This window comes from Bufo gargarizans, chromosome 6 (genome assembly GCF_014858855.1).
Source record: "Bufo gargarizans isolate SCDJY-AF-19 chromosome 6, ASM1485885v1, whole genome shotgun sequence".
Taxonomy (NCBI): domain Eukaryota; kingdom Metazoa; phylum Chordata; class Amphibia; order Anura; family Bufonidae; genus Bufo; species Bufo gargarizans.
In genome coordinates, this window is record NC_058085.1 from 308,026,794 (window position 1) to 308,051,247 (window position 24,454).

Consider the following 24,454-nt stretch of genomic DNA (forward strand, 5'->3'; position numbering starts at 1 on the left):
CAATATCTAATACATAGGTGTTAATCATTTTGATGATCCTTTTAAGTGCGAGTTTGTATATATCATAAATAAGGGCTCATGCACACCACCGAATGTATTTTGCGGTCCGCAAAACATGGATCTGCAAAAAATACAAATGACGTCTGTGTGCATTCCAGATTTTTCAGAACGGAACAGCCGGCCCCTAATAGAACATTCCTATACTTGTCTGTACCCATTGAAATGAATGGTTCTACATACGGTCCACAAAAAAACTGAACGGATACAAAGAAAATGCGTTTAGTGTGTGAGCCCCAAGTCTGCCTTTACAGTTACTGTTTGCTCAGTGATTTCCATCAGCCATTGAGGCAACACCAGGAGCAAGTCAAAAAACAGAACAGGAGCAGATCTTTCCTATATCCCTCTAAGCTCCACTCCGTTTTTTTTCCTCACAGCCACGATGCAAAACACTGGTGCGTGAAAGGAGTACTAAAAATAAAAAGTAATTCAGCAAATAAAAACTAAATCCTCATTCACACGTCCAGATCCAAATCCATAAAAAGGTGGTCAGTGATGCCTTTGTGAAGATGTCCGTGAAGGATCCGCGTGTGGTTCATATGTCTGTTTTTTGCTGTCTGTACTTCATGCACACTGTGCAGATTAAAAATTTTTTTTTTGGTATTATCGCCATAATCGCACTGACCCAGAGAATAAGGCCTCATGCACACAACCTATGTATTTTGCAGTCTGCAAAATATATGGATGGCGTCCGTGTGCATTCCTTATTTTGCGGAACAGCTGGCCTCTAATAGTACAGTGCTATCTTTATCCGTAATGCGGATAATGATAGGACATGTTCTATTTCTTTGCGGAACGGAAATACGAACACAGAATGCACACTGAGTAACTTCCATTATTTTTGCGAACCCATTGAAATGAATGTTCCGCATACGGTCCGCAAAAAAACAAAACAAAACACACACACCGGAATGAAATACGTTCATGTGCATAAGCCCTAAGGACAAAAAGAAAAACCTTGGCGGAATGTTGTGTTTTGTTCAAGGTGGATTTGATTTAAATCAGTTTACTACATAAAGACTAATTCTTGCTGGTATAACTTATAATATGCAAGTATATGAAGATTTTTAGAACAACTTTTCATATTAGTTTGATTAGGTTGATTCTGTATTCATAGGTTTGTAGAAGTTAGGGTACTTTTACACTTGCGGCAGGACGGATCCGACAGGCTGTTCACCATGTCGGATCAGTCCTGCAGCTATTTCGCCGTGCTGCCGGACCGCTGCTCCGTCCCCATTGACTATAATGGGGACGGGGGCGGAGCTCCGGCGGTGCATGGCGAAAGCCGCCGGACTAAAAAGTCTGACATGCAGTACTTTTTAGTCCGGCGGCTTTTGCTGTGCACCGCCGGAGCTCCGCCCCATCCCCATTATAGTCAATGGGGAAGGTCCGGCGAAATAGCCGCAGGACTGATCTGACATGGTGAACAGCCTGTCGGATCCGTCCTGCCGCTAGTGTGAAAGTACCCTTAGGATTAAGGTATTTTTCTCAACTCTGTTCATGTTATAACATTTTTGCTGTAAAGAGGCATGTGATCTCTGCTGAGTCAAATTCAGTTTTGAGAACTGCAAAAGTAAACCAAGCATCTGTGATAATATCTTGTAGGCAGAGAAACTCTGGAAGAGTATGACATTGTGAATTTATTTACCCAAAAATTTAACATATACAGCCTTATTCTACATAATAAAAAAAACTAATTTCATGATGGAATAACCTTTGGATGGTAATATATTTTCCTCAAAAAGCATTTTATATAAAAAAAATCAGATTTAAGTAAAAATAAAAAATCTGATTTTATTTTTTTAATTTATTGATTTTTATCCACCCTGTTTTTTTTATTTTTTTATTTAACTCCACAAAAATATTTCTGTTTTTCAATACAAGATATGGTAGGTTAAATGTTAAGGTATTGTTTTTGTAAGGTAGAAAGGAAAAAAAAATATTGATCCAGCCCATAAGGCTCCATTCACACATCCAAATTCATTCTCTATGGGGACGGAAAGGATGCGGAGAGCACACTATGTGCTCTCTGCATCCGCATTTCCGGAACACGCCTCCGATCTTACAGTCCGCGGCTCCGGAAAAATAAAAAAATAAAACATGTCCTATTCTTGTCCGCAATTGTGGATCCGCAATGCACTATGGACGTCTGAATGGAGCCTAAAGGGGTTTCCCATCATATACAACAGGGGCATATCGCTAGGATATGCCACCATTGTCTGATAGGTGCGGGTCCCAACTCTGGGACCCTCACCTACAATGAGAACGGATCAGGGAAATAACTGCACTGCGCATGCGCCCGTCATTAATTTCAACAGGGCCAACGAAAATAGCCAAGCACCCATAGAAATGAATGGGAGCAGGGGCCGCACGTGCGCTCCTATTCACTTGTATGGGAGCAGCACTTGGTGGTGGACAGACCCTGGGTCCAGCCACAGCTCTCCCCGCTCAGTTCTCCTTGTAGGTGTGGGTCCCAGAGGTAGGACCTGCACCTATCAGACAATGGGGGCATATCCTAGTGATATGCCCCTATTGTATGTGATGGGAATACCCCTTTAAGGGGTTAAATAGTAATTATATAAGTATTTCAATTCAGCTCTTCCGTTTCTTTTTCCAGTTTAGTATCAAATGGCTTCTAGAAAACTTTAGGCTGGAGCACTGGGGGGGGGGGGGGGGGGGGGGGGGGGGGGGGGTCGAAGGCTTTGCATCAGGGAAGAAATACCCAACTTCCTAGAAAACTCTTTCCTACTATCTCCAAAGTAGCGAGTCTCATGTCAGTACTGAAATACCCTCATGTTTTACTTCCCTATAGCCAAAGAAAAAAAAAAAAGTCACAAGACTAACAAGATGTCTAACAAGTTAACCTCTTCCTGTAAAAGTCCAACTGCTGTTTTCATTTTTACCAAATAAGAGAATTCACATCACTGTTATTTTTCTGTTCTTATTTGTCAGAACAGAAAAATAAAGAAACATAGATCCTGTGCACCAGTTAGGCATATTTACATCCGTTTGAGCCTTTAGTTTTTTTTGACGAAAAAAGTCTTTGTCCAAGAAAACACACCTCAGATGGAAATAACTGATGCAAAGGATCCATTCCCCCCCCCCCTCCTTTATTTTTCTGGTCTTCTAATGTGAACTCTCCCTAAACAGTATCTGTCCCGCCACCGCTGCCATCCTGACAGAGACCATCATAGGCCTGCTACCTGCTCAGCCTCTCGCTGGCCACATCAGCTGATCAGTCTCAACCAGTGGGTTCACCATCTTCTCAGTTAAGACAATAGGCTCACCTTACAGAGATGATAAAGCTGGTTGTGGCCAGCTTGCAACCAAATCTACGGTATTCCTCCGGCAGAGGAACAGTATGGCAGAAGACACTGTATCCAGCATAGCAGATACTGCATGACTCCGCCAGAGACCATTGACTATAATGGGCTCCGGAACAGCCTGCCGGAAGAATTTACCGCTAGTGTGTAACTAGCCTAAGAAGCCACTCCAACACCGTAGATTTGGGTGTAAGCTGGCCACAACCAGCAAGACATTGAGCTCTCCACAACAATCAGTGTACATTGCCAACACAAATACTAGGCCGCCTGGCCACCATCTGCACATGACTGTCCCTCACGACCAGGGTCTACCACCCAGTTCCCCAAAACACAAGTCCTACTTCATACTAACTTTACATCTGGTCAGAGGTCTTGTCTCGTCCCTGGGTGACACTTATCACCCATATGCCACTTTGGAACATATCTATACATCAGTGATGAGCGAAACCATTTGTTTAGATCAACAACTGAGTTGTCCATCACCGTACATGTACATTGTATGGGCTCTGCTGAGACTACATTAAGATGACCGCCATTATCGGGAGATTAGTCTTGTGTATGCGCCATTACTGTAAATGGCTGCACCTACATAAATGTATTTCATAACAAATCTGAGCCTGGATTCGTCACGTGCGCTGCAGTCATTAATAAGACCAGGCTTGGATTAGTTACGGAATACATTGATGCATGCACCGCCACATACAGCAACAGCATAGCTGCCAACTGTCCCCGATTTTCAGTCACAGCAAATTTGCGCTGTTCTGGGCCGAAAATGGGTAGGGCTTACATGCTCAGATTTAACAAACTGAAATGCTGGTATGTATGTAACACATGCATAAGACAGTCTCCCTATGACAGCGGCCATCTTAATGTAGTTTCAGAGGGGCCCCTTAGACAACACATGTAAGCATTGTACAGCGATGGAGCGGGAACTCCATTATTGACCTAAACAAATTTGGTTTGCCCAAAGCAGTACAAGCCCGATTCACTCATCTCATATTTAACACTTTCTGGCTCTTAAAATAAATGTTCCCAACCTCTTAATACGGTTCACATCATTTAGGGGTGGGGGGGGGGGGGGTGTCTTATAAAATTTTTTGGGGGGTCTAACCCTCCAATTCATCATAAAAAATTAACCTTAGGGTGCCCTCACACAGATTTTGGCCAGATGCAGACAAGCAAGTTGAGTGCATGTAACTTGCAGAGTGTCAGTGAGAGGATCCGTCCTGGTGTATAGGAGATCTGGCTTAGTTGCCCATAGCAACCAGATTCCACCTTTCATTTTCCATATGAGCAATGAAAATACAAAAAGGTAGGATCTGATTGGTTACTACAGGCAACTAAGTTTTCCTCTACACCAGTTTATCTTCCTGAGGGGGTGATTCCTTTGAAATTACAGACACAAGCCAGTTAGCTAATCTATTACTAGACAGGACAGGGGGCATGGTGACCATCTTGTAGAAGTTCCACCTTATAAATTAGACATTATGGAATGATTATTACATTTACAGGCTGTTGGGATCATCTACTGGCTGTGGGGTCAGCAATGATAGACTCAGATTTCTAAAAGTCCATATGGTGCCTTATTTTTCATCCAGCACAACCAGGTTACCCATGACTTGGGGTGAAGCCACAGCACATGACACAAAATAAACTCCTGCTCTTCTGGGCGCTAACTATACAGAGACCTTTTCTCACCTATCCTTTCAGCAGCCCAGTCCTTACACAGTCACATAACCAGCAGACACTGACTGAGGCTCTGAGGCCTCTATTTATTCCCCAGTAACAATCCCAGTAGCCACACCTGGGATCTCCTCAGGCTCGGTGGAATAGCTGGTCTGGAGTAAGGGTGTGGACTGGTATGTCTCACTGCCAAACCTACCTACCATTCCACAATAATCCAGCCCACAAACAAAACAGCTCCAGCAAACTACAATTTGTGGGAACAAATACAGCTTTGTGGGGCACATTGATCACGCTAGTGCAATTTTACACTGATTTTTGCCCCTGTTTTTCTGTGGGTTGAAAGTTTCAGTTTCTCCTATTTATAATTTGTTTCTATTTGAGTTGATAAATCATTTTTTGCCATTCTTTTTAGGCCTAATGCACACGACTGTTGTTCGGGTCCGCATCCGAGCCACAGTTTTGGCGGCTCGGATGCGGACCCATTCACTTCAATGGGGCAGCAAAAGATGCGGACAGCACTCTTTGTGCTGTCCACATCTGTTGCTCTGTTCCGTGGCCCCGCAAAAAAATAGAACATGTCCTATTCTTGTCCGTTTTGCGGACAAGAATAGGCATGTCTACAATGGGCTGCCCGTTCCGTTCTGCAAATTGCGGAAGGCACACGGGCGGCTTCCGTTTTTTGCGGATCCGCGGTTTGCTGACTGCAAAAAACGGAACAGTTGTGTGCATGAGGGCTTAGGCTGCCTTCACACCCGGCAGATTTTGTGGCAGAAAATTCTGCGACTGAAAATCAGTTTCGGTCACCTAAATGCGGCTTGCAGAAATCCAGGTGCTTCCTGCACTATTCAAGTGAATGGAACTGATTTTCAGTTGCAGAATTTTCTGCCACCAAATCCGCCGCGTGTGAAAGCTCCCTTAGATTGTTTTAGGGGAGTCATATTTTCTAGGTGTTATTTGGTCTGGTCTGGTGTAGCTTTTGAAAATCGCTGATCTAATGGTCTAAAAAGTCGCATTCTCCCCAGAAAAGTCGCAAATATATTTTATAAAGTTGCAGATTAAACTGAAAGTCGCATCCATTAATTTTGCAACTTTTTAACTTCATCAGAGTCCCAAAGATGTGACTAATTGCAGATACATACACCAGCCAGCAGTGGGCGGAGTTTTGCACATGTAAGGGTACTTTCACACTTGCGTTGTTTGATTCCGGCAGGCAGTTCCGTTGCCTGAACTGACTGCCTGATCAGGCAAACTGTATGCAAACGGATGTCATTTTTTCTGACTGATCAGGCATTTTTCTGACTGATCAGGATCCTGATCAGTCAGAAAAATGCCTGATCAGTCAGAAAAATGCCTGATCAGTCAGAAAAATGCATTGCAATACCGGATCCGTTTTTCCGGTGTCATCAGGCAAAACGGATCCGTTTTTTTTTTTTTTTTTCATTTTTAAAGGTCTGCGCATGCGCAGACCGGAATGACGGATCCGGCATTCCGGTATTTTGAATGCCTGATCCGGCACTAATGCATTCCTATGGAAAAAAATGCCTGATCAGGCATTCAGGCAAGTCTTCAGTTTTTTTCGCCGGAGATAAAACCGTAGCATGCTACGGTTTTCTCTTTTGCCTGATCAGTCAAAACAACTGAACTGAAGACATCCTGATGCAAACTGAACGGATTACTCTCCATTCAGAATGCATGGGGATATGCCTGATCAGTTATTTTCCGGTATAGAGCCCCTGTGACGGAACTCTATGCCGGAAAAGAAAAACGCAAGTGTGAAAGTACCCTAAACTAATCAAATTTGGACGTTATAAAGGCGCACTTACATAAATCACACTAGTCCACTGACGAAACAGTTAACTTGAGCTCCGAAACAGAAGGAAAAATGAAAGATACACAAATACGATGTGAAGTCTAAAACAAGACGCAAACAGTAAATGCGATTAAAGGGGTTTTCCTGTCTCTCTTCCTGCTTGACATAGCAACAGCGAACAGGAAGAGAGACAGGAGACGGCACGCGCGTACAGCGCATGTCTTCTTGTCAGAAAGCTGATCGTTGGGGGTGTCAGACCTCTGAGGATCTGATATTGATTAAAAGTTCGGGCAACCCCTTTAAATAGAAAAGTTTGCCTAAGGGCTCATGCACACGACGTGTGCTCGCCAGGCCCGTGCAGCGGAGCGCAAATTGCGGTCTGCAATGCATGGGCGCCGACCGTGGGACAGTGGCATGCAGATCGCAGACCCATTCACTTAAATGGGGTCCACAATCCGCATCCGACGCATCAAGTGAATGGGTCCGCGATCCGTGGTGCGGGGTGCACATGGCCGATACCCGTGTAGTGTGGAAGCCCTGTATGCGGCCCGCAATACGGCCACGGCCGGGCAATGGCTGTGTTCATGAGCCCTAACACAGATAAAATAAGACTGAAACAGGCGCAAAACCTCTTGAGAAATGAGCCCTCCTATATTCTTTTTATCTCACCCAGCTGAGGATTTACCACTCAAACTGTGAAAGGGCTCATGTGCACAACGGTATGTATTTTGCGGTTTGCAAAACCCGAATCCGCAAAAAATACAGATGACGTCCATGTGACATCCATATTGCATACATTTTTTTGCGGATCCATTGTAACAATGCCTAAAACGACAAGAATAGGACATGTTCATTTTTTTTCTGGACATATGGACACAGAATGCACACAAAGTCATTTAAAAAAAAAAAAATGTAAGCCCCATTGAAGTGAATGGTTCTGCATACGGACCTTTAAAAATCGGAACGGAAACGGGGAAAAAAATTTGTTTTGTGCATGAGCCCAAAGAAGTATGTTAGCCCTAAAGTGGAATCATCAGGACTCCTGCACGCGGCTGTTCCTTGCATTGGGGACCGCAATTTGCGGTTCCCAATGCACTGGCAACATCCGCGCAGATTCCGCAGACGGATGCAGACTCATTCAACTTGAATGGGTCTGTGATCCTTCCGCGCTGCAAAAAGATAGAACATGTTCTATTTTTTTGCGGTGCAGAAGCACCGAGAGAACCTACTACTCCGTGCTCCATAGTGCTTTCGTGGGGTTCCTTGCCTCTGTTTTGCGCTGGACCTTCCAGATTGCGGACCCGTTCAAGTGAATGGGTGCTCATGGCCGGTGCCCGCATATTGCAGACCCGCTGTTTGCAGGCCGCAATACGGGAACGGCCGTGTGCATGAGCCCTTAGACTGTTTTTGTGACTAAATGGGGCACCTACATAAATAGATCCGAAAATAGGCTCAAAAGTTAGAAAACTTCTGAATTAATCAGAAGGCATATTTAATACAGTAACAGCAAAGTGAATGCGGCCTGTTTTTGCCCATAAAATTAGACGGGCGTATTTCCTTTGGCTGTCTTTCTTTTGCCATTGATGAATTAGACTAAGTGTATTCTTATTATTCTGACCTTTGGTGGTTGTTTTTCAGTTAGACTGGTTCATATTCACTTAGACTGGTCTAATTTATTTGCACATGAAAAAAGTTGCATCTTTGCGGAGAAAAGTCGCATGTCTTTAAATGCAAAAGTCTCACTTCACCACTCAAAACAGGCGAAGAAAAGTACGCCAGCCCTGGAGTGGAGTAGAAATCAGACTGTTTTTGCAACAAATTCAGGCACAAAAAAAAAAGGCTCACCTACATAACTAGATTTGAAAAAAGTTGCGAAAGTTAGAAAACATCTGAATTAGGCTACAAGCACATGACCGTATGTGTTTTGCGGTCCGCAAATTGCGGATCGACAAGAAAAAACGGATGACATCCGTATGCCATTTATTTTTATTTTTTTGCGGATCCATTGTAACAATCCCTAAAAGGGACAAGAATAGGACATTTTCAATTTTTTTTGCGGGGCTACGGAACGGACATACTGATGCAGACAGCACACGGTGTGCTGTCTGCATATTTTGCAGACCTATTGAAATATATGGGTCCGCATCCTATCCGCAAAAAAAAAAAAGGAACAGACACGGAAACAAAAAACGTTTGTGTGCATGTAGCCTTAGGCTGGTTTCACAGGGGCGTTGTGGGAAAAGGTGCGGGTGCGTTGCGGAAACATGCACAATTTTTCCGCGTGAGTGCAAAACATTGTAATGTGTTTTGCACGCGCGTGAGAAAAATCGGCATATTTTGTACCCGAACTTCTGCACAGAAGTTCGGGTTTGGTTTAGGTATTCTGTAGATTGTATTATTTTAAAATAATAGCATTCTGAATACAGAATGCATAGTACAATAGCACTGGAGGGGTTAAAAAAATAAATAAATAATTTAACTCACCTTAATCCACTTGATCGCGCAGCCCGGCTTCTCTTCTGTCTTCTTCTTTGCTGTGTGGAGGAACAGGACCTGTGGTGACATCACTCCAGTCATCACATGGTCCGTCACATGATCTTTTACCATGGTGATGGATTATGTGATGACCGGAGTGACGTCACCACAGGTCCTTTTCCTGCACACAGCAAAGAAGAAGACAGAAGAGAAGCCGGGCTGCGCGATCAAGTGGATTAAGGTGAGTTAAATTGTTTTTTATAACCATGTTATAAGGGAAAATAATCATGATCGGGTCCCCATTCCGATCGTCTCCTAGCAATTGTGCGTGAAAATCGCACCTCATCCGCACTTGCTTGCGGATGCTTGCGATTTTCACACAGCCCCATTCACTTCTATGGGGCCTGCGTTGCGTGGAAAATGCACAATATAGAACATGCTGCGATTTTCACGCAACGCACAAGTGATGCGTGAAAATCACCTCTCGTGTGCACAGCCCCATAGAAATGAATGGGTCTGGATTCAGTGCGGGTGCAATGCGTTCACTTCACGCATTGTACCCGCGCGGAAAACTCACCCGTGTGAAAGGGGCCTTAGTCTGAAAAAAAAACTAAATAGTTAGAAGCGCAAAAGCCTCCAAAACAGGAGCAATTTCAGTAGTAAATGCAACTAAAAGAATAAGGCTCCTTGCAGACGAGCGTGTCCGTGATAACTGCGCGATTTTGCAGGCAAAGTCATTCAGTTTTGCCTGCGATCGCGTTCAGTTCAGTTTTTATCGTGCGGGTGCAATGCGTCCTGCACGCGCATGATAAAAAACTGAATGTATACAAACAACATTTCTTAGCAACCATCCGTGAAAATATATAACATGCTGCGATTTTCACGCAACGCACAAGTGATGCGTGAAAACCAACGCACATGTACACAGCGCCATTAAAATGAATGGGTCCGGATTCCGAGCGCAAAGCATTCGCATCACGCATTGCACCCGCACAGAAATCTCGCTTGTGTGAAAGGGGTCTAAAACAGCATTTTTTTTACTAAAACAGGCGCAAACAATGAGATTTAAAAAAATGTCATATACACTTTGGGGATTTTTTCCATGCGGAAATTGAGCTGCCATGCGGATTTCCAAACCCACAGCATGTCCGTTATGGTTGTGGTTTTAGCTGTGGAGTTCAAACGAAGCGTGAGAGCTGCAGCAAAACCACATCAAATCTGCACCAAAAGCCGGTGTTAGAAATTGTGGATTTTGGTGCGGATATGGATGGTTCAGGTGCGGTATCCCCATTTAAGCCTCATTCACACGTCAGTATTCGGTCAGTGATTTCCATCAGTGATTGTGAGCCCAAACCTGGTTTGGAGCCTCCACAGACATAAGGTAGAAGGAAAAGATCTGCACCTTCTGCGTTTAGAGAGGCACCTGGTTTTGGCTCAAAATCACTGATGGAAATCACTGACCGAACACTGATGTGTGAATGAGGCTTTATCCGGAGGATAGGTCATCAAGAAAAATATCTCGGAAAACTCCTTTAGGGTCCATTCACACGTCCGCAAAATGGGTCCGCATCCGTTCCGCAATTTTGCAGAACAGGTTCCGTCCATTCATTTTCAATGGGGCCGGAATGTGCTATCCGCATTTGCGGATCCGCACTTCCGCATCCGTGCTTCCGTTTCCATAAAAAAAATTGAGGAATGCACATTGCCAGTATCCGTGTTTTGTGGATCCGCAAAACACTTGTGGACGTGTGAATGGACCCTTAATGCTAGCTTTGATAGAACGATCTGAGAACACACTGTGCCCCGCAGCTTGCTGTGTAGCCGTGTAGTGCACAATTCACTGCAACTTTGCCTTGTCTTATTTCTTGTAGAGTGAACTAATTGAATACAAAGGATATCCCAGCGAGGAATATGATGTGACTACTGAAGACGGCTATATCCTAAATATCAACAGGATACCTTATGGTGTCAAATCTCCATTTACAGGTTTGTGTGGACGTCAAAGCTTGGTATTTTCTCACTTTTTAAGACCAGTTTATGAGTCACTAATGTTAAAGAGGATCTGTATCACTCCTGACATGCCTGTTTTATTAGCTTCATGCATTCCCCGTGTAATAACAATTCTGGAGCATCTGTTCTTATGGCTCTATGTTGTGCCATTCCTTTATTATTTCTACTAGAAGTTATAAATGAATTGCTATTAGCCTTCAGTAAGGGTACAGAGGGTGGTAACCAGTTGGGGGTGTACCTGCACAGTCTGACTTCTATCCAATCAGTGCTGCCATTCTCAGTCTGTGCAGGTACACTCCCCCAACTGGTTACCTCCCCTCTGTACCCTTACTGAAGGCTAATAGCAATTCATTTATAACTTCTAGTAGAAATAATAAAGGAATGGCACAACATACAGACATAAGAATAGAGGCTCCAGAATTGTTATTACATGGGAAATGCATGAAGCTATTAAAATTGGCACGTCAGGAGTGGTGACAGGTCCTCTTTAAGTCACGTCAAATGTTGCATAGAATCCTGTGCTGTATATTTTTTAAGGTAATGTATCTTTAACATATTCTCTTTTTTAATTTACTGTAGAATTTTTTGGTGTAAAGTGCATTTTTTTTTTTAGCAGACTTAGGCCTCTTTCACACGGGCAGATGACAGAACATGACTTTCATTAGAAGACATCGAAGAACGTGCCAAGGTCTACTTCATGGAAATGTGTAGTTCCATTAAATCCCTACTGCTCTATAAATGGCAATGTTGAGCCAATCTGGTATAATAACCAGAATACGCTTTTAGATTTTATGTTCCTCAGGCTCTTGGTTCTTCAATAAGTATCATGAAGCCTTTGAAGGTTGGATATTTTGGAAATGTGTTGTCACTGAGCTTCGTGACTCAAATCTTGGCTTTTCTGATGATTTATATAAAGATGGTAACATGCTTATTCCACATTGTGTCATAGAATGATTTTCTCTAAAGGTTAAGTAAAGATTATTGAGGGTTTTGAGTTCCCTTTTATTCTGTCAGGATGTTAGTGCGCTGACTGAATAAATCCTTTGTTGATGTTTTTCCATTTCATTTTGGATTCATTTGTCGTTACAGTGTTCTTTCATCTAGGGCTGCTTTCATATCTGCATTCGTTGCCAATCTCCTTTGGGGTCTTCCATCACAGAATTCAGTAAGAACGGAAGTAACAAGCGCTCATGTGAAAGCAGCCTAATATGACTCACACTTGGTGTAAGGGTTCATCTAAGAGTTAAAAAAAGCAGACCATGTAATATAGCAAAAACAAACAATATTCACCTCCTAGACCCCTACTGATGCTCCCACCAGTCTCTGTTTACAGGCTGCGGGTAGTGTTGTCACGGGTAGTGGGGACGAGATAACACCAAAATGACACAGAAGGAATAGACCAGATTCTTGGCCTCAAAGCTAAGGGAGAGGGATGGTGACCTCCTAGGAATCCCTAGACCTCTCCCTGACACCTGCCAATATAAGTATATTCTGAAGGTGGAAATACTCATACACCGGAACTTAGACCCTGGAATGCCCTAGGAATGGTGGCAGGGAATGAGACTACTGGTTCCTTCCCAGATGAAGGAACCAGCGTCTCCCTGAGGCCTAGACAACAACACATGCAAGCAAACAACAAAATGCACTTAGCTTAAAGCAGAATGGAGGAGCAGGAGATCCAAAGGAACAACACACCATCTCAACCAACTCCAGCAGGAAATATCAGCCACATGGTAAGCAGTGTGAGTCATTACTAAATAGGGCCTCAGTAATGACTACAAGCAGCACCTGACAAGAGGTGTGGTCATTACCAAACACAACAATGAAAGGAAGAAACAGAGAGACTGTCAGATATCCTCACGTGCCGCCAGTCTCTCAGATCTACTCACCTCTGTCATGGGAGGGAACGTGACAGTTGTCCAGCACATGTCATGTTTACTAGCATCATTGCCGAGCCCTACACGTCAGACTCTTTGACGACTCCCTTTGGGGCACATTCACACACATTTACTAAGATGCACAGTAGAAATCTAAGGCTTACAGTCAGATTTCTGCTGCGGATAATTAGCCCCTTTGTCCCCTGCTTCTCCATGTGAAATAAGTAGCATGCTAATCATTTTTGCATCTGAGTTTTGTGCCATGGCAGCTCAAAAAATCTGCCTGGAAATTTTTTGTTGCCTGCAAACCCATTCACATTGATGAGATGTAGATTAAGAGACATTGACACAAATTGGAATCAATATGGAGATTTAACCCCTTAGTGACTATCCTATTATGGGCCTTACTGACCAAGCGTTTTTCTTCCTTTTTTCATCGTCGCATTCCAAGAGCTATAACTTTTTTATTTTCCCGTCTATATAGCTTTATGAGGGCTTGTTTTTTGTGGGACAAGTTGTAGTTTTTAATGGCACCAATTTAGGATATACATAAATTTCTGATTAACTTTTATTAACTTTCCGGAAGGGAGATGGGAAAATACTGCCACTGCGTTTTTGCGTTATAAACTTTACGGAGTTCATTTTTTCGGTATAAATAACATAATATATTTATTCTCTGAGTCAGTATGATTACAGTGATACCAATACCAAATACGTCTATTTTTTTTTTTTACGTTTTAATCCTTTTTTGCAATAAACCCCCCCTTTTTTAAGAAAAAAATGTTTTTGCATTGCTGCTTCCCAAGACCCATAACTTTTTTATTTTTCTTTATATAGAGTTGTAAGAAAGCTTGATTTTTGGGGGACGACTTGTGTTTTTTATTGGTATCATTTTGAACTAAATGGTGCCTTTTGATCGCTTGTTATTACATTTTTTCAGTGGCAACTAAAAATATTTGAGCAATTCTGTCATTTCTTTTTTTTTTTTTTTTTTACGGCATTCACCGTAGGGGATAATTTACGTGATATTTATGTAGTTTGGGTCGTTACAGACGCGACAATAACAAACATATGAGGAATGTATTGGCTCTGATGAGCCGAAGTTATTACTTTGCGAAGTTTTGCGATACTTCGCATAATAACTTCAGAAATTGATTTACACTTCCAAGGTACCGAACCAGAGTTCAGAAAATTGTTTTTTACAGTACAAATTAATTTATGAAGTTATTGCGCAAAGTCTCGCAAGACTTCGCAAAGTAATAGCTTTGGCTCATCGGAGCCAATACATTCTAATTCTGTACGGAGCTCCGTACAGTATTTGAACAAAGTTTTATGCGAATCGACTTTGGATGTTTCATCCAAAGTGGATTCGCTCATCCCTAGTACAAATCTACTGACAGGTGCCCTTTTAATATAGAAATTAAAAGTGTTATTAAAACAAAATATTTTAGTATACTGTCTTTTTGTCATGAATTGGTAAATACAATGTACAGAATACCGTGGCAGTTACAGTAGTATACAGTAGTATTTCAAAAACCGCATCCTCATGTAGCAGAAAAAATCAGCGCGAAGACCAGATTATGACACAGATTTTCACCACCATGGATTTCACCATGTTCGTATTGTATTTTTAATTTTTTAGCAGAACGAACATACGGATACGGAAAGCACATGGATAATAATTGTTCTTTCTGCATCCGTATGTCAGTTCCGCTAACAGAAAATGCCCTGTATTTTTCAACGGGTCCACATAAAACGCAGATACCAAATCCGCAAAATGGATATGGTCGTGTTCATGGGACCTAACACAAGAAGATTTTGCTATGCTTTTGGCACAGATTTACAGCAAAAAATATCCGACACGTGAACATAGCCTAATAATGGATACTAGCTAAGCTTTTGCCCATGCATGTCTTCATTCTTTTTCCTCTTTATGGTGAGTTATACCACTAAAGGTAAAAGCTGTTTCTCGTTGTTGGTGGTGTGCCTGGGTGTCTGGCATTTCAACACCATAAAAACATTAAGCATACTGTTCATTAAATGTGGACATTTTTACTACACATTGTAAAGCAATATGCCTAAAAATAAGACATCGGCTCCCCTAGTGCCTCATGGTGGTATAGCAGTAAGGGCTTATGCATAGAGAATCTGAATGAGCCCTGCTGTGAATGCCACAGTTTACAGAAACATTACTCTCAACGTAGAAATTGCATCTTTTTAGTTTTGCAACAGATCAATGATGTAAGATGCAGAAGATCAAACACCAAATACCTGTAATTTTTTGGTTCATTTTGAGAAGAAATTAGTCTTGACTTCCCAAAAACCTGCACGTATCTGACTCTCAAACAGTGTACTGTATAAAGCTGTGCTATCAACAATAGAGGGGCAATTTGGCAAAATAAAATAAAACTTTACTTTTAATAAATCGTATCTAAAAAAGACAACAAGTGCACAATAATCAAAAAAATTGGAACAATCCTACCGGTATGCTGATGATGCAGTCAATACATAGATACCGGACTTGCTAGGTGGATGCCGCTGGCGGGAAAAAGGGGAGAAGCGGATTGGGGGCGTTACAGTACACGTATCCTGTCCCTTCCTCGCCCTGTCAGGTCTATTATGCCCCAATGACCTCCTAATACGGAGTAATCGCTTTGACAAGAGCGACCCCATAAAAAACTCTGTTAGGGGAGGTGAATGTATGGATTACCTAGAAATATAAAGATATTCTCAAAATACCAACGTGTTTCATCCAGTTTGGTTCCCTCAGACTTATCAAGGGCCAAAAATCAAACAGTACATCTGAGAACCTATCTGCCGCCCCTATTACACTTAGAGGTAGTAGGGCAATTCACTGGCTCTCCCTCAGTGTTTTATTAAAAGTTAAGTTTTAAGTTTTATTTTATTTTGCCAATTTGCCCCTCTATTGTTGATAGTGTTATATTCCAAAGAGAGCATAGTAGCAGTATACCACCTTTTACTTGTACCTTGACACATGTTTTGAGATTGGACTGTATAAAGCTGTGCCATGTAATATCTGTCTTACATTTCAGGACCCAAGCCTGTGGTGCTCTTACAGCATGGCCTACTTGCAGATGGCAGTAACTGGGTTAGCAATCTTGCCAACAACAGTTTGGGCTTCATCCTGGCAGATGCAGGGTATGATGTGTGGATGGGAAATAGTCGGGGAAATACGTGGTCTCGGAAACACAAGACTCTCTCTCCTTATTCTGAAGAATTTTGGGCTTTCAGGTAATTATGAGCAATGACCATGCACAGCTGTAAGTCATAAAGAGCATCTGTTTTAGGCTGACCTTCCATAGGTGGGGCATAATATGTCTGATTCATCCCTGCCCACCCACAGTGGCCATTGGTCGCACAAATATTGAGGTAATACCGCAATTAACCCTGAAATTTGTGTGGCCATTGGTCATTATTGGTTGGCGGTGTTGCAGCTGTCGTACCACACCCACCCTGTGGAAACCCAACCTTGAGGCCTTGTTCACATTTCTGTGTCAGTGTCACCTCTGTGAAAAAAAGCGTACGTGTTTCATTCGTGAAGCTGTCCATGAAGGATCTGTGGTTGGTCCTTGTGTCCGTTTTTACCATCCGTGTGTCATCCGTAATTCACAGAAGTTGCTCAGCTGAAAATTAATTTTAAAAGAATCTCCTATTAGACTTCAGTGAAAAAAAGGATGCAACATGAACACAACACGGATGTGTGTCAGTGATTTTCACGGACCCATAGACTTCAATGGGCTTGGTCTGCATCACAGATGAAAGTAGTGTATATCCCTGTGATTTTTTTACTGACCCACGGTCTATAAAAAAATAGTGAAATGTGAACAAACATATTTAAATAAATGGGTACATGTGCTGTCCGCAGAAAATGCGGACAGCATGCGTCAGTGAAAAACAGAAATGTGAACGAGACCTAAGTTGTGCACACTTTTAAAGGGAAACTGTCATGAACTTTATGCTGTCCTCAGTGACGCTGTATGTCAATTATCTGATGATGTAAATCGGTGTTCAAGAACGTTCATGTTTATTGCTGGTCCGGCTTATTCGTGACCTGTTTGCTCCCCCACCCATCTTTCGAGGATTGACAGTTTTCTCCTAGGGAAAGGCTCTGGTGGGGGAGTGGGAGCTCATGCATCTCTAAAAACATAACTTAGTTTTTATGTGGCAGTGGACACTTGGGGGGTTATTTATTAAAGGGGTTCTCCGGGAATTAAGAAAATGAAAATAGTTAAATATTAAATTTAGTATAAATATTTTCCCAAATGCATTTCATTAGCTATAATGGTTCATTTTGTCTAAAAATCACGTGTTGATCACGGCACTCTATCTGAGGCTGATAGGTTTAGGGTGCGCGTCTAGGTGCGTTCCTTGCTCCACCTCTCGGAACTAGTAAATATTTCAAATAATTTAGACAGCACTCCAGTATGCGGTTAATGCTTTTTATTTGCCGGACATAAGGGTCCTTTTAGGAACTGAGGCAACGTTTCGGGCAAAACACATCCCCTTCATCAGTCTAGTTGCGTGCATGAATGCATGGAGGGCTGGTTCATTTTGTCTAGGGAGCAATCATTAGGAGAAATAAAATGGCCGCCGTCCTATTAGCACACACAAAACCTATCCTAATCACACAGCAGGACAAGTTACTTTACAACACTGAGCTAAAGAGCTGCCTCATCCTCCTCTCTGATCTACTTGTCAGGGATTATGATCCTGAATACAGGTGATAAGATCTTCAGCTGAATCTCTGTAGGAATGGAGTTCATGAGGAGACATGAAGTACAGAGAGGATGGACAGGACAGGCTGTGGTAATGGAGACTGTATACAAGTGCTGCTGCTAATTATCTACACCCCCACTATCCTCTCTGTTTCCTAAGCATCTCCATTCCTACAGAGATTCATCTGAAGATCATATTAAACTGTATTCAGGATCTTAATCCCTGACAAGTAAGAGAGGAAGATGGCACAGCTCTTTAACTTGTCCTCCTCTGTGGTTAGGACAGGTTTTGTGTGGACTAGTAGGATGGCGGCCATTTTATTTTTCCTTACGATAGCTCCCTGGACAAACCGAACCATTATAAATAATGAAAGGTATTTGGTAATATATTTATAATGAAGTAATATTTGAGAATTTAAATTTTTTTTTTATTCCCGGAGAACCCCTTTAAACAGAAATACACCTAAATTAGGGCTATTTGTGGCACAGAGGTCCTTTGCTTCGCAATCTGCGACTGCTCCCTGCTCACGCCAGGTCAAAAAAAGTGGGCGGGGAAGGGGACGGACCAGCAGCCCCGTCTCATTTTATACGCCTGTTTTCGGCACAGAAAATGGTCTAAATGTAAGACAGCTAGGGAAGCTGTCTTATATTTAGAAGCAGCGGTGGATCTGCCGAAGTTATGTAGAGGCCGGCGCTTCTACATAACTTCGGTGGATCCACCGCCAGTGCAGGGCTTAAACTCTGGTCTTAATAAATGTGCCCCTTAGTTTCCCCTACGTCAGATTAAATATTGTACAGGCATTGATCTAGTAAGCAGTGAAGAGATTTCAGCTCTGAAGCCTGCTAGAATTGTAAATGCAACCCTGGACTATAACATCTGTTGTGAGTAAGGATGGGTACCAAAGAGAACCTGTCATGTCCTCCAACAGCTTCACCTCGCCCTACCACAATGGCTGAGCAATAGGTGGCATTATTTTCAGCCCTCAATATACTTATGGGGCCATGTACTATCAAGGGGGTGGTCACTGGCTCTGAGGTCCGTATGGGGCATGAACCTGAATGCTCAGACACTGTCCAGTCGGAGCTGACAGTCTCAGAGCAGCTCTTGCTGTGTGATTTCAGTGACAATGACTGAGATTAGTTGATGGAAGACAAGTCAGATACTCTTTTTAAAGATGTTGTCCATAATCTGAAAAACATTTCTACTTTCAAAAAAGCCATTTTTTGTCACCTTACATCACAAAAAGTGTAATACCAAGCGATCAAAAAGTCATACACACTCCAAAATTGTACAAATAAAACCATCATCTCATTCCGCAAAAAATGAGACCCTACATAAGACAGTCGCCCAAAAATAAATAAAAAACTAGGGCTTTCAGAATATGGAGACACTAAAAAATAATAAAATAAAAAAAATGCTCTATTATGTAAAACTTAAACATACAACCAAAAATAGTAGTCATATTTGGTATTGTCGCATCCGTAACAACCTGCTCTATAAAAATACCACATGATCTAACCTGTCAGATGAACATTGTAAATAACAAAAATAAAAATGGTTCCAAAACAGCTATTTTTTGTTACCTTGCCTCACAAAAAGTGTAATATAAAGCAACCAAAAATCATATGTGCCCTAAAATAATACCAACAAAGCTGCCACCTTATCCTGTAGTTTCCAAAATGGGGTCATTTTTGGGAGTTTCTACTCTAGGGGTGCATCAGGGGGTCTTCAAATGTGACATGGCCCTCCAAAAACCATATGGCATTTCTTTCCTTCTGCGCCCTGCCGTGTGCCCGTACAGCAGTTTACAATCCCAAATGGGGTGTTTCTGTAATCTACAGAATCAGAGTAATAAATATTGAGTTTTGTTTGGCTGTTAACCCTTGCTTTGTTACTGGAAAAAATGAATTAAAATGGAAAATCTGCCAAAAAATATCAGAAATTTCATCTCCATTTTCCATTAATTCTTGTGGAACACCTAAAGGGTTAACAAAGTTAGTAAAACCAGTTTTGAATACCTTGAGGGTGTAGTTTCTCTAAAATGGGGTCATTTTTGGGTGGTTTCTATTATGTAGGCCTCACAAAGTGACTTCAGACCTGAACTGGTCCTTAAAAAGTTTTTGGGGGAATTTTTCTAAAAAATGTCAAGATTTGCTTCTAAACCTTCTAACTTCCCGAAAAAATAAAATGGCATTCACAAAATGATCCGAACATGAAGTAGACATATGGGGAATGTAAAGTAATAACCAACCATTTTTGGAGGTATTACTGTCTATTATAAAAGTAGAGAAATGGAAATTTGCAAATTTTTCAAAATTTTGGTTCAATTTGGAATTTTCTTTTATAAATAAAAATTTGACTCAATTTTACCACTATCATGAAGTACAATATGTGATGAGAAAACAATCTCAGAATGGCCTGGATAAGTTAAAGCGTTTTAAAGTTATCACCACATAAAGTGACACATGTCGGATTTGCTAAAAATGGCCTGGTCCTGAAGGTAAAAACTAGCTTGATCTTGAAGGGGTTAAAAACTGGCCACAAAACACTGAAAAAGCCATACGATCGTGTGAACAAGCTCTAAAGAAATGCATTGACAGAGTTACACAGTATGATCTCCATAATGATGTGCAGAGGTTTTAATTGTGTAACTAATATCTTTGTATGTTTTATATTGTGCTTTCTTCCAGCTATGATGAGATGGCTTTACTTGATCTTCCTGCAGTCATAAACTTTATATTACAAAAAACCGGACAGGAGCAAATTTTTTACATTGGACATTCTCAGGGAACCACTATAGGTATGTACTACTAAAAAACTGAGTAATGAAGCAAACAGGAGGAAATGCTATAAAAAAGAGGGACATTTATCAAGACGGGTATTTTACACGCCAGTCTCAAGTCCCTCTGAGCAGCTGGAGGAAGCGCCAACCTTTAGTAGAGGGGCAATCTACTATATAAGTTTGGGGCTTTGTATGACAAGCTGTGCGACATACTTAACTCTACGCAAGTCCTATTTCTAGAGAAGTGCATTTTCCACCTAAAAAAAACTGGTGAGGAAAATGATTGATGAGCCAACTCTGCCCACTTCCCGGCCACTCCCTCTTCGGAGTGGTGAGACGCTCCAGTGGTCTCTGGTAGTCCTTGTTTTATTGCAGTGGTGATGTGCCCCAGTGAGTGGAAGATCACCTTTGGATCCCATTAATAATCAATAGGCGCATGGCGGTCATCTGTAGAATCTGGCAACGCCATATCCAGTGAACTCTGGCAGTCTGCTGGAAACGTTCACTGGAGATGTGAATGTGGCCTTATTGCTGTTAGTATATACTTGGACAATGACTGACCTAATTGTTGCATACTGCATGTTTATGCCTTAGGATTTATCGCGTTTTCAAGTTTGCCCCAGCTGGCGAAAAAAGTGAAAATGTTTTTTGGTCTGGCTCCTGTGGCTACAGTCAAGTTCTCCACCAGTCCATTGGCAAAGTTAGGCCTTTTTCCAGAATTCTTTTTCAAGGTATGCTCCATATGACCAGTATAATAAATTGACAGATTTATGAAAAGGTCTAAAAGAGAAACGCTTTCAACTGGGATCTGGCGGTGAGTGGCGAGTGGAGGGGTGACTGTTCATGATTTACTTGATTATTTTTGGAAATCCCATACCGGTGAATGGAGAGGACACTGCGCATGTGCAGTGTGCTGTCTATTCACTTTGGGGATTCTGTTTTGGAGACAGGAGCAGACATTTATGGTATATCCTAGCAATATGCCATAAATGTCCCAGATGGGACAGCCCTTATGAAAGGGAATCTGTCATCCATTTTATACTGTCATTTTAATGATGACTGTGTGCTCCGGATAGGAGTGCTGCAGCCTTTCCATAGAAGAAAGCTGGACTCTTCTCTGGTGCGCACCACCAGCATTATACAGCAAGATCTCCACAATTTACCCCTAGAGGGAACTTAACACATACATTTTACATTAAAGGAGTTATCCAAGAGTCGGAGAGACTTCTCAGAGTGGCCGACCCACGGTGGAGATGAGACTCACCAGGGTGGGTTTTTCCTCTCCCTGCTGCATTGACATAAGCATCCATTGATGGACGGGACACGTCCCCCTCTCCCCCATCAATGGATGTTGATCTCAGCACGGCAAGGAGATGAAAGGCTAGCCCTGCAGCATTAGACACGGTACCCATTGACAGGGACTGGGTAAGTATGAATTCCACCGCGGGTCTGCCACCCTAGGAGGTTTGTCTGACTCTTAGATAACCTCTTTAAAGAATGTGTAGACAATCAGAAAAACATGATATATTTGTCTGATTCATAAAAGACCACATAACCCCTTTAAACATCTTTATTAGGGCTAGTTCACACCAACATTTTTAGCGTTCCATATACGGGCCGTTTTCTTTGTTCCGTATACGGAACCATTCGTTTCAATGGTTCCACAAATAAAACGGAATGTACTCCGTATGCATTCCGTTTCCGTATTTCCGTTTTTCTGTTCCGTTCAAGGATAGAACATGTCCTATTATTGCCTGCAAATCACGTTCCGTGGCTCCATTCAAGTCAATGGGTCCACAAAAAAAAACCGGAACACATAAGGAATGTACTCCGTATGTCTTCCGTATCCGTTCCGTTTTTGCGTAACCGTCTATTGAAAATGTTATGCCCAGCCCAATTTTTTCTATATAATTACTGTATACTGTATATGCTATACAGAAAAACGGAATGGAACCGGAAACACTATTGAAACAAAAAACGGAAAAATTGATCCGTTAAAAACGGACTGCAAAACACCGAAAACAAGCCCTTATTTAGGAAAATGTAGGAATCCTGGGCTTTGTATGAACATGCTCCTTATAAGTAGCGGACACCTGACTTCTTTCTTCTTGTTTAGGTGGCGTTTGGGAAAAGGGATTTTTTCCCCCAGTCATACTTCATTAAATGGCTTGCCACTGACGTCTGCGACAAAATATTCATTAAGGAAATATGTGGCAATTTGTTCTTTATTATAAGTGGATTCAACGAAAAGAACCTCAACATGGTAAGTTAAAGATTAACTTTCTCTTAAATAGTATATATTTTTTTCAATTGGCCTTTGTGCTGACATGTGGGATGGATGTGCTGCTTGGTGTAAGCATCCAGGGAGTAGCTCTCTTCCAAATGCAGAGCTGGCTAGTTGGCTTAATGTTGGTATCTGTGGGGGAAAAAATATCCAGCCTTGGTAGACAAAAATGTATTAAAATTGAACTTGTTTTATATCTTCCTCCTTTTAGAGCCGGGTAAATGTATATGCATCCCATTGTCCCGCAGGAACATCTGTGAAAAATATGATCCACTGGGCCCAGGTAAGGATGGGATTTACAGCAGCAATGTGAACTTTATCAATGAACATTAGGACCTTGACCACACAAAGTTTTCTGTGTGTGCTTCTTGATGCAGATTCTGCTCCACAACCCGCCTCCCATAGTCAGGTACGGACTAGGAACTTATGTGGGATAGATGTGCTGCTTGGTGGCCCTGTAAAAGTGGCCCTGTAAAAATGTAAATAAATAAAAGTGGCACTATGTTATAGGTGGGTCCAAATTGACAGAAAGCAGGGCCAATATAAATAGTCAGGGTCAAAAATACTGTAGTTCAGCACAAACTACTGCCCCAGCAGAACCAAATACACAGTGCCGCAACACTGAACTCTGTCACCGTCCTGAGGATGGCAATACAGATGAATGCAGGAGGGCACTTTCTTCTGCCAGCCAAGTGCATAGGTAGCAGATTCTCCAAGCAGTAACACTGAGAGCGTCAGATCTCTATGTACCCGACTGGCGGCCATGAGGAAGGCTTGGGCGGCCCCCTGGGCACGGGCCCACCCCTGCCCATAGTTTTCCATGGGAGACCACACTGCCATTCATGTGACCATGGTTTATTTCTGCGTAGTTTTTACCATGGTTCCCATGCGAACACCTCTGGTGGGTAACCACTCACCTATCGGCCTCGCTGAATAGGGATAAAGGCGTGGCTGGATGCACCTAATTCTAAACTGTTTTCACTCTTCACCCATAGTAATGAATGAGTCAGTTTGAAATCCGCAAAAAATGCGGATTGGATGAGGACCAAACATACGGTCGTGTGAATGGGGTCTTAAACAGGTCACAAAATGTTTAAAAAAATCATTACTCACCTCCACAATACACCACCACTGCTGATCTGACCCTGATGCCCTACACTTTCTGTCCTGGCTCAACCCTCTGGAAATGGAGGTGGCCCACCTCAGCCACTGATTCTCTAAGCAGGCCTTTTCTGGGGTGTAGGGCAACAAGGACTGGAGCAGCGCAGGAAGAGGCGTTGTGGTAGTGGTATTTTTATTAATAGTATTGATATTTGCTGTAGTGGTGCATGGTGTAGTAATGGTGATATCTGTTGTAGTAGTAGTAGAGATAGTATTTGTAATACCATTGGCTGAGCGGGCCTTTCCTGGCAT

The 24,454-nt window shown here is 42.2% G+C and overlaps 1 protein-coding gene across 1 annotated transcript in view; it reads left to right on the forward strand.

Moving 5' to 3' along the window:
- LOC122940650 (lysosomal acid lipase/cholesteryl ester hydrolase-like) overlaps positions 1-24,454 on the forward strand; it is a 47,900-nt gene that overhangs the window by 18,030 nt on the left and 5,416 nt on the right. Inside the window, exons 3-8 of the mRNA XM_044297335.1 lie at positions 11,223-11,337; positions 16,292-16,490; positions 20,666-20,775; positions 21,352-21,488; positions 22,874-23,020; positions 23,253-23,324. Of these exons, the coding sequence (XP_044153270.1) occupies positions 11,223-11,337; positions 16,292-16,490; positions 20,666-20,775; positions 21,352-21,488; positions 22,874-23,020; positions 23,253-23,324 (780 nt within the window). The remainder of the gene's footprint in view (positions 1-11,222; positions 11,338-16,291; positions 16,491-20,665; positions 20,776-21,351; positions 21,489-22,873; positions 23,021-23,252; positions 23,325-24,454) is intronic.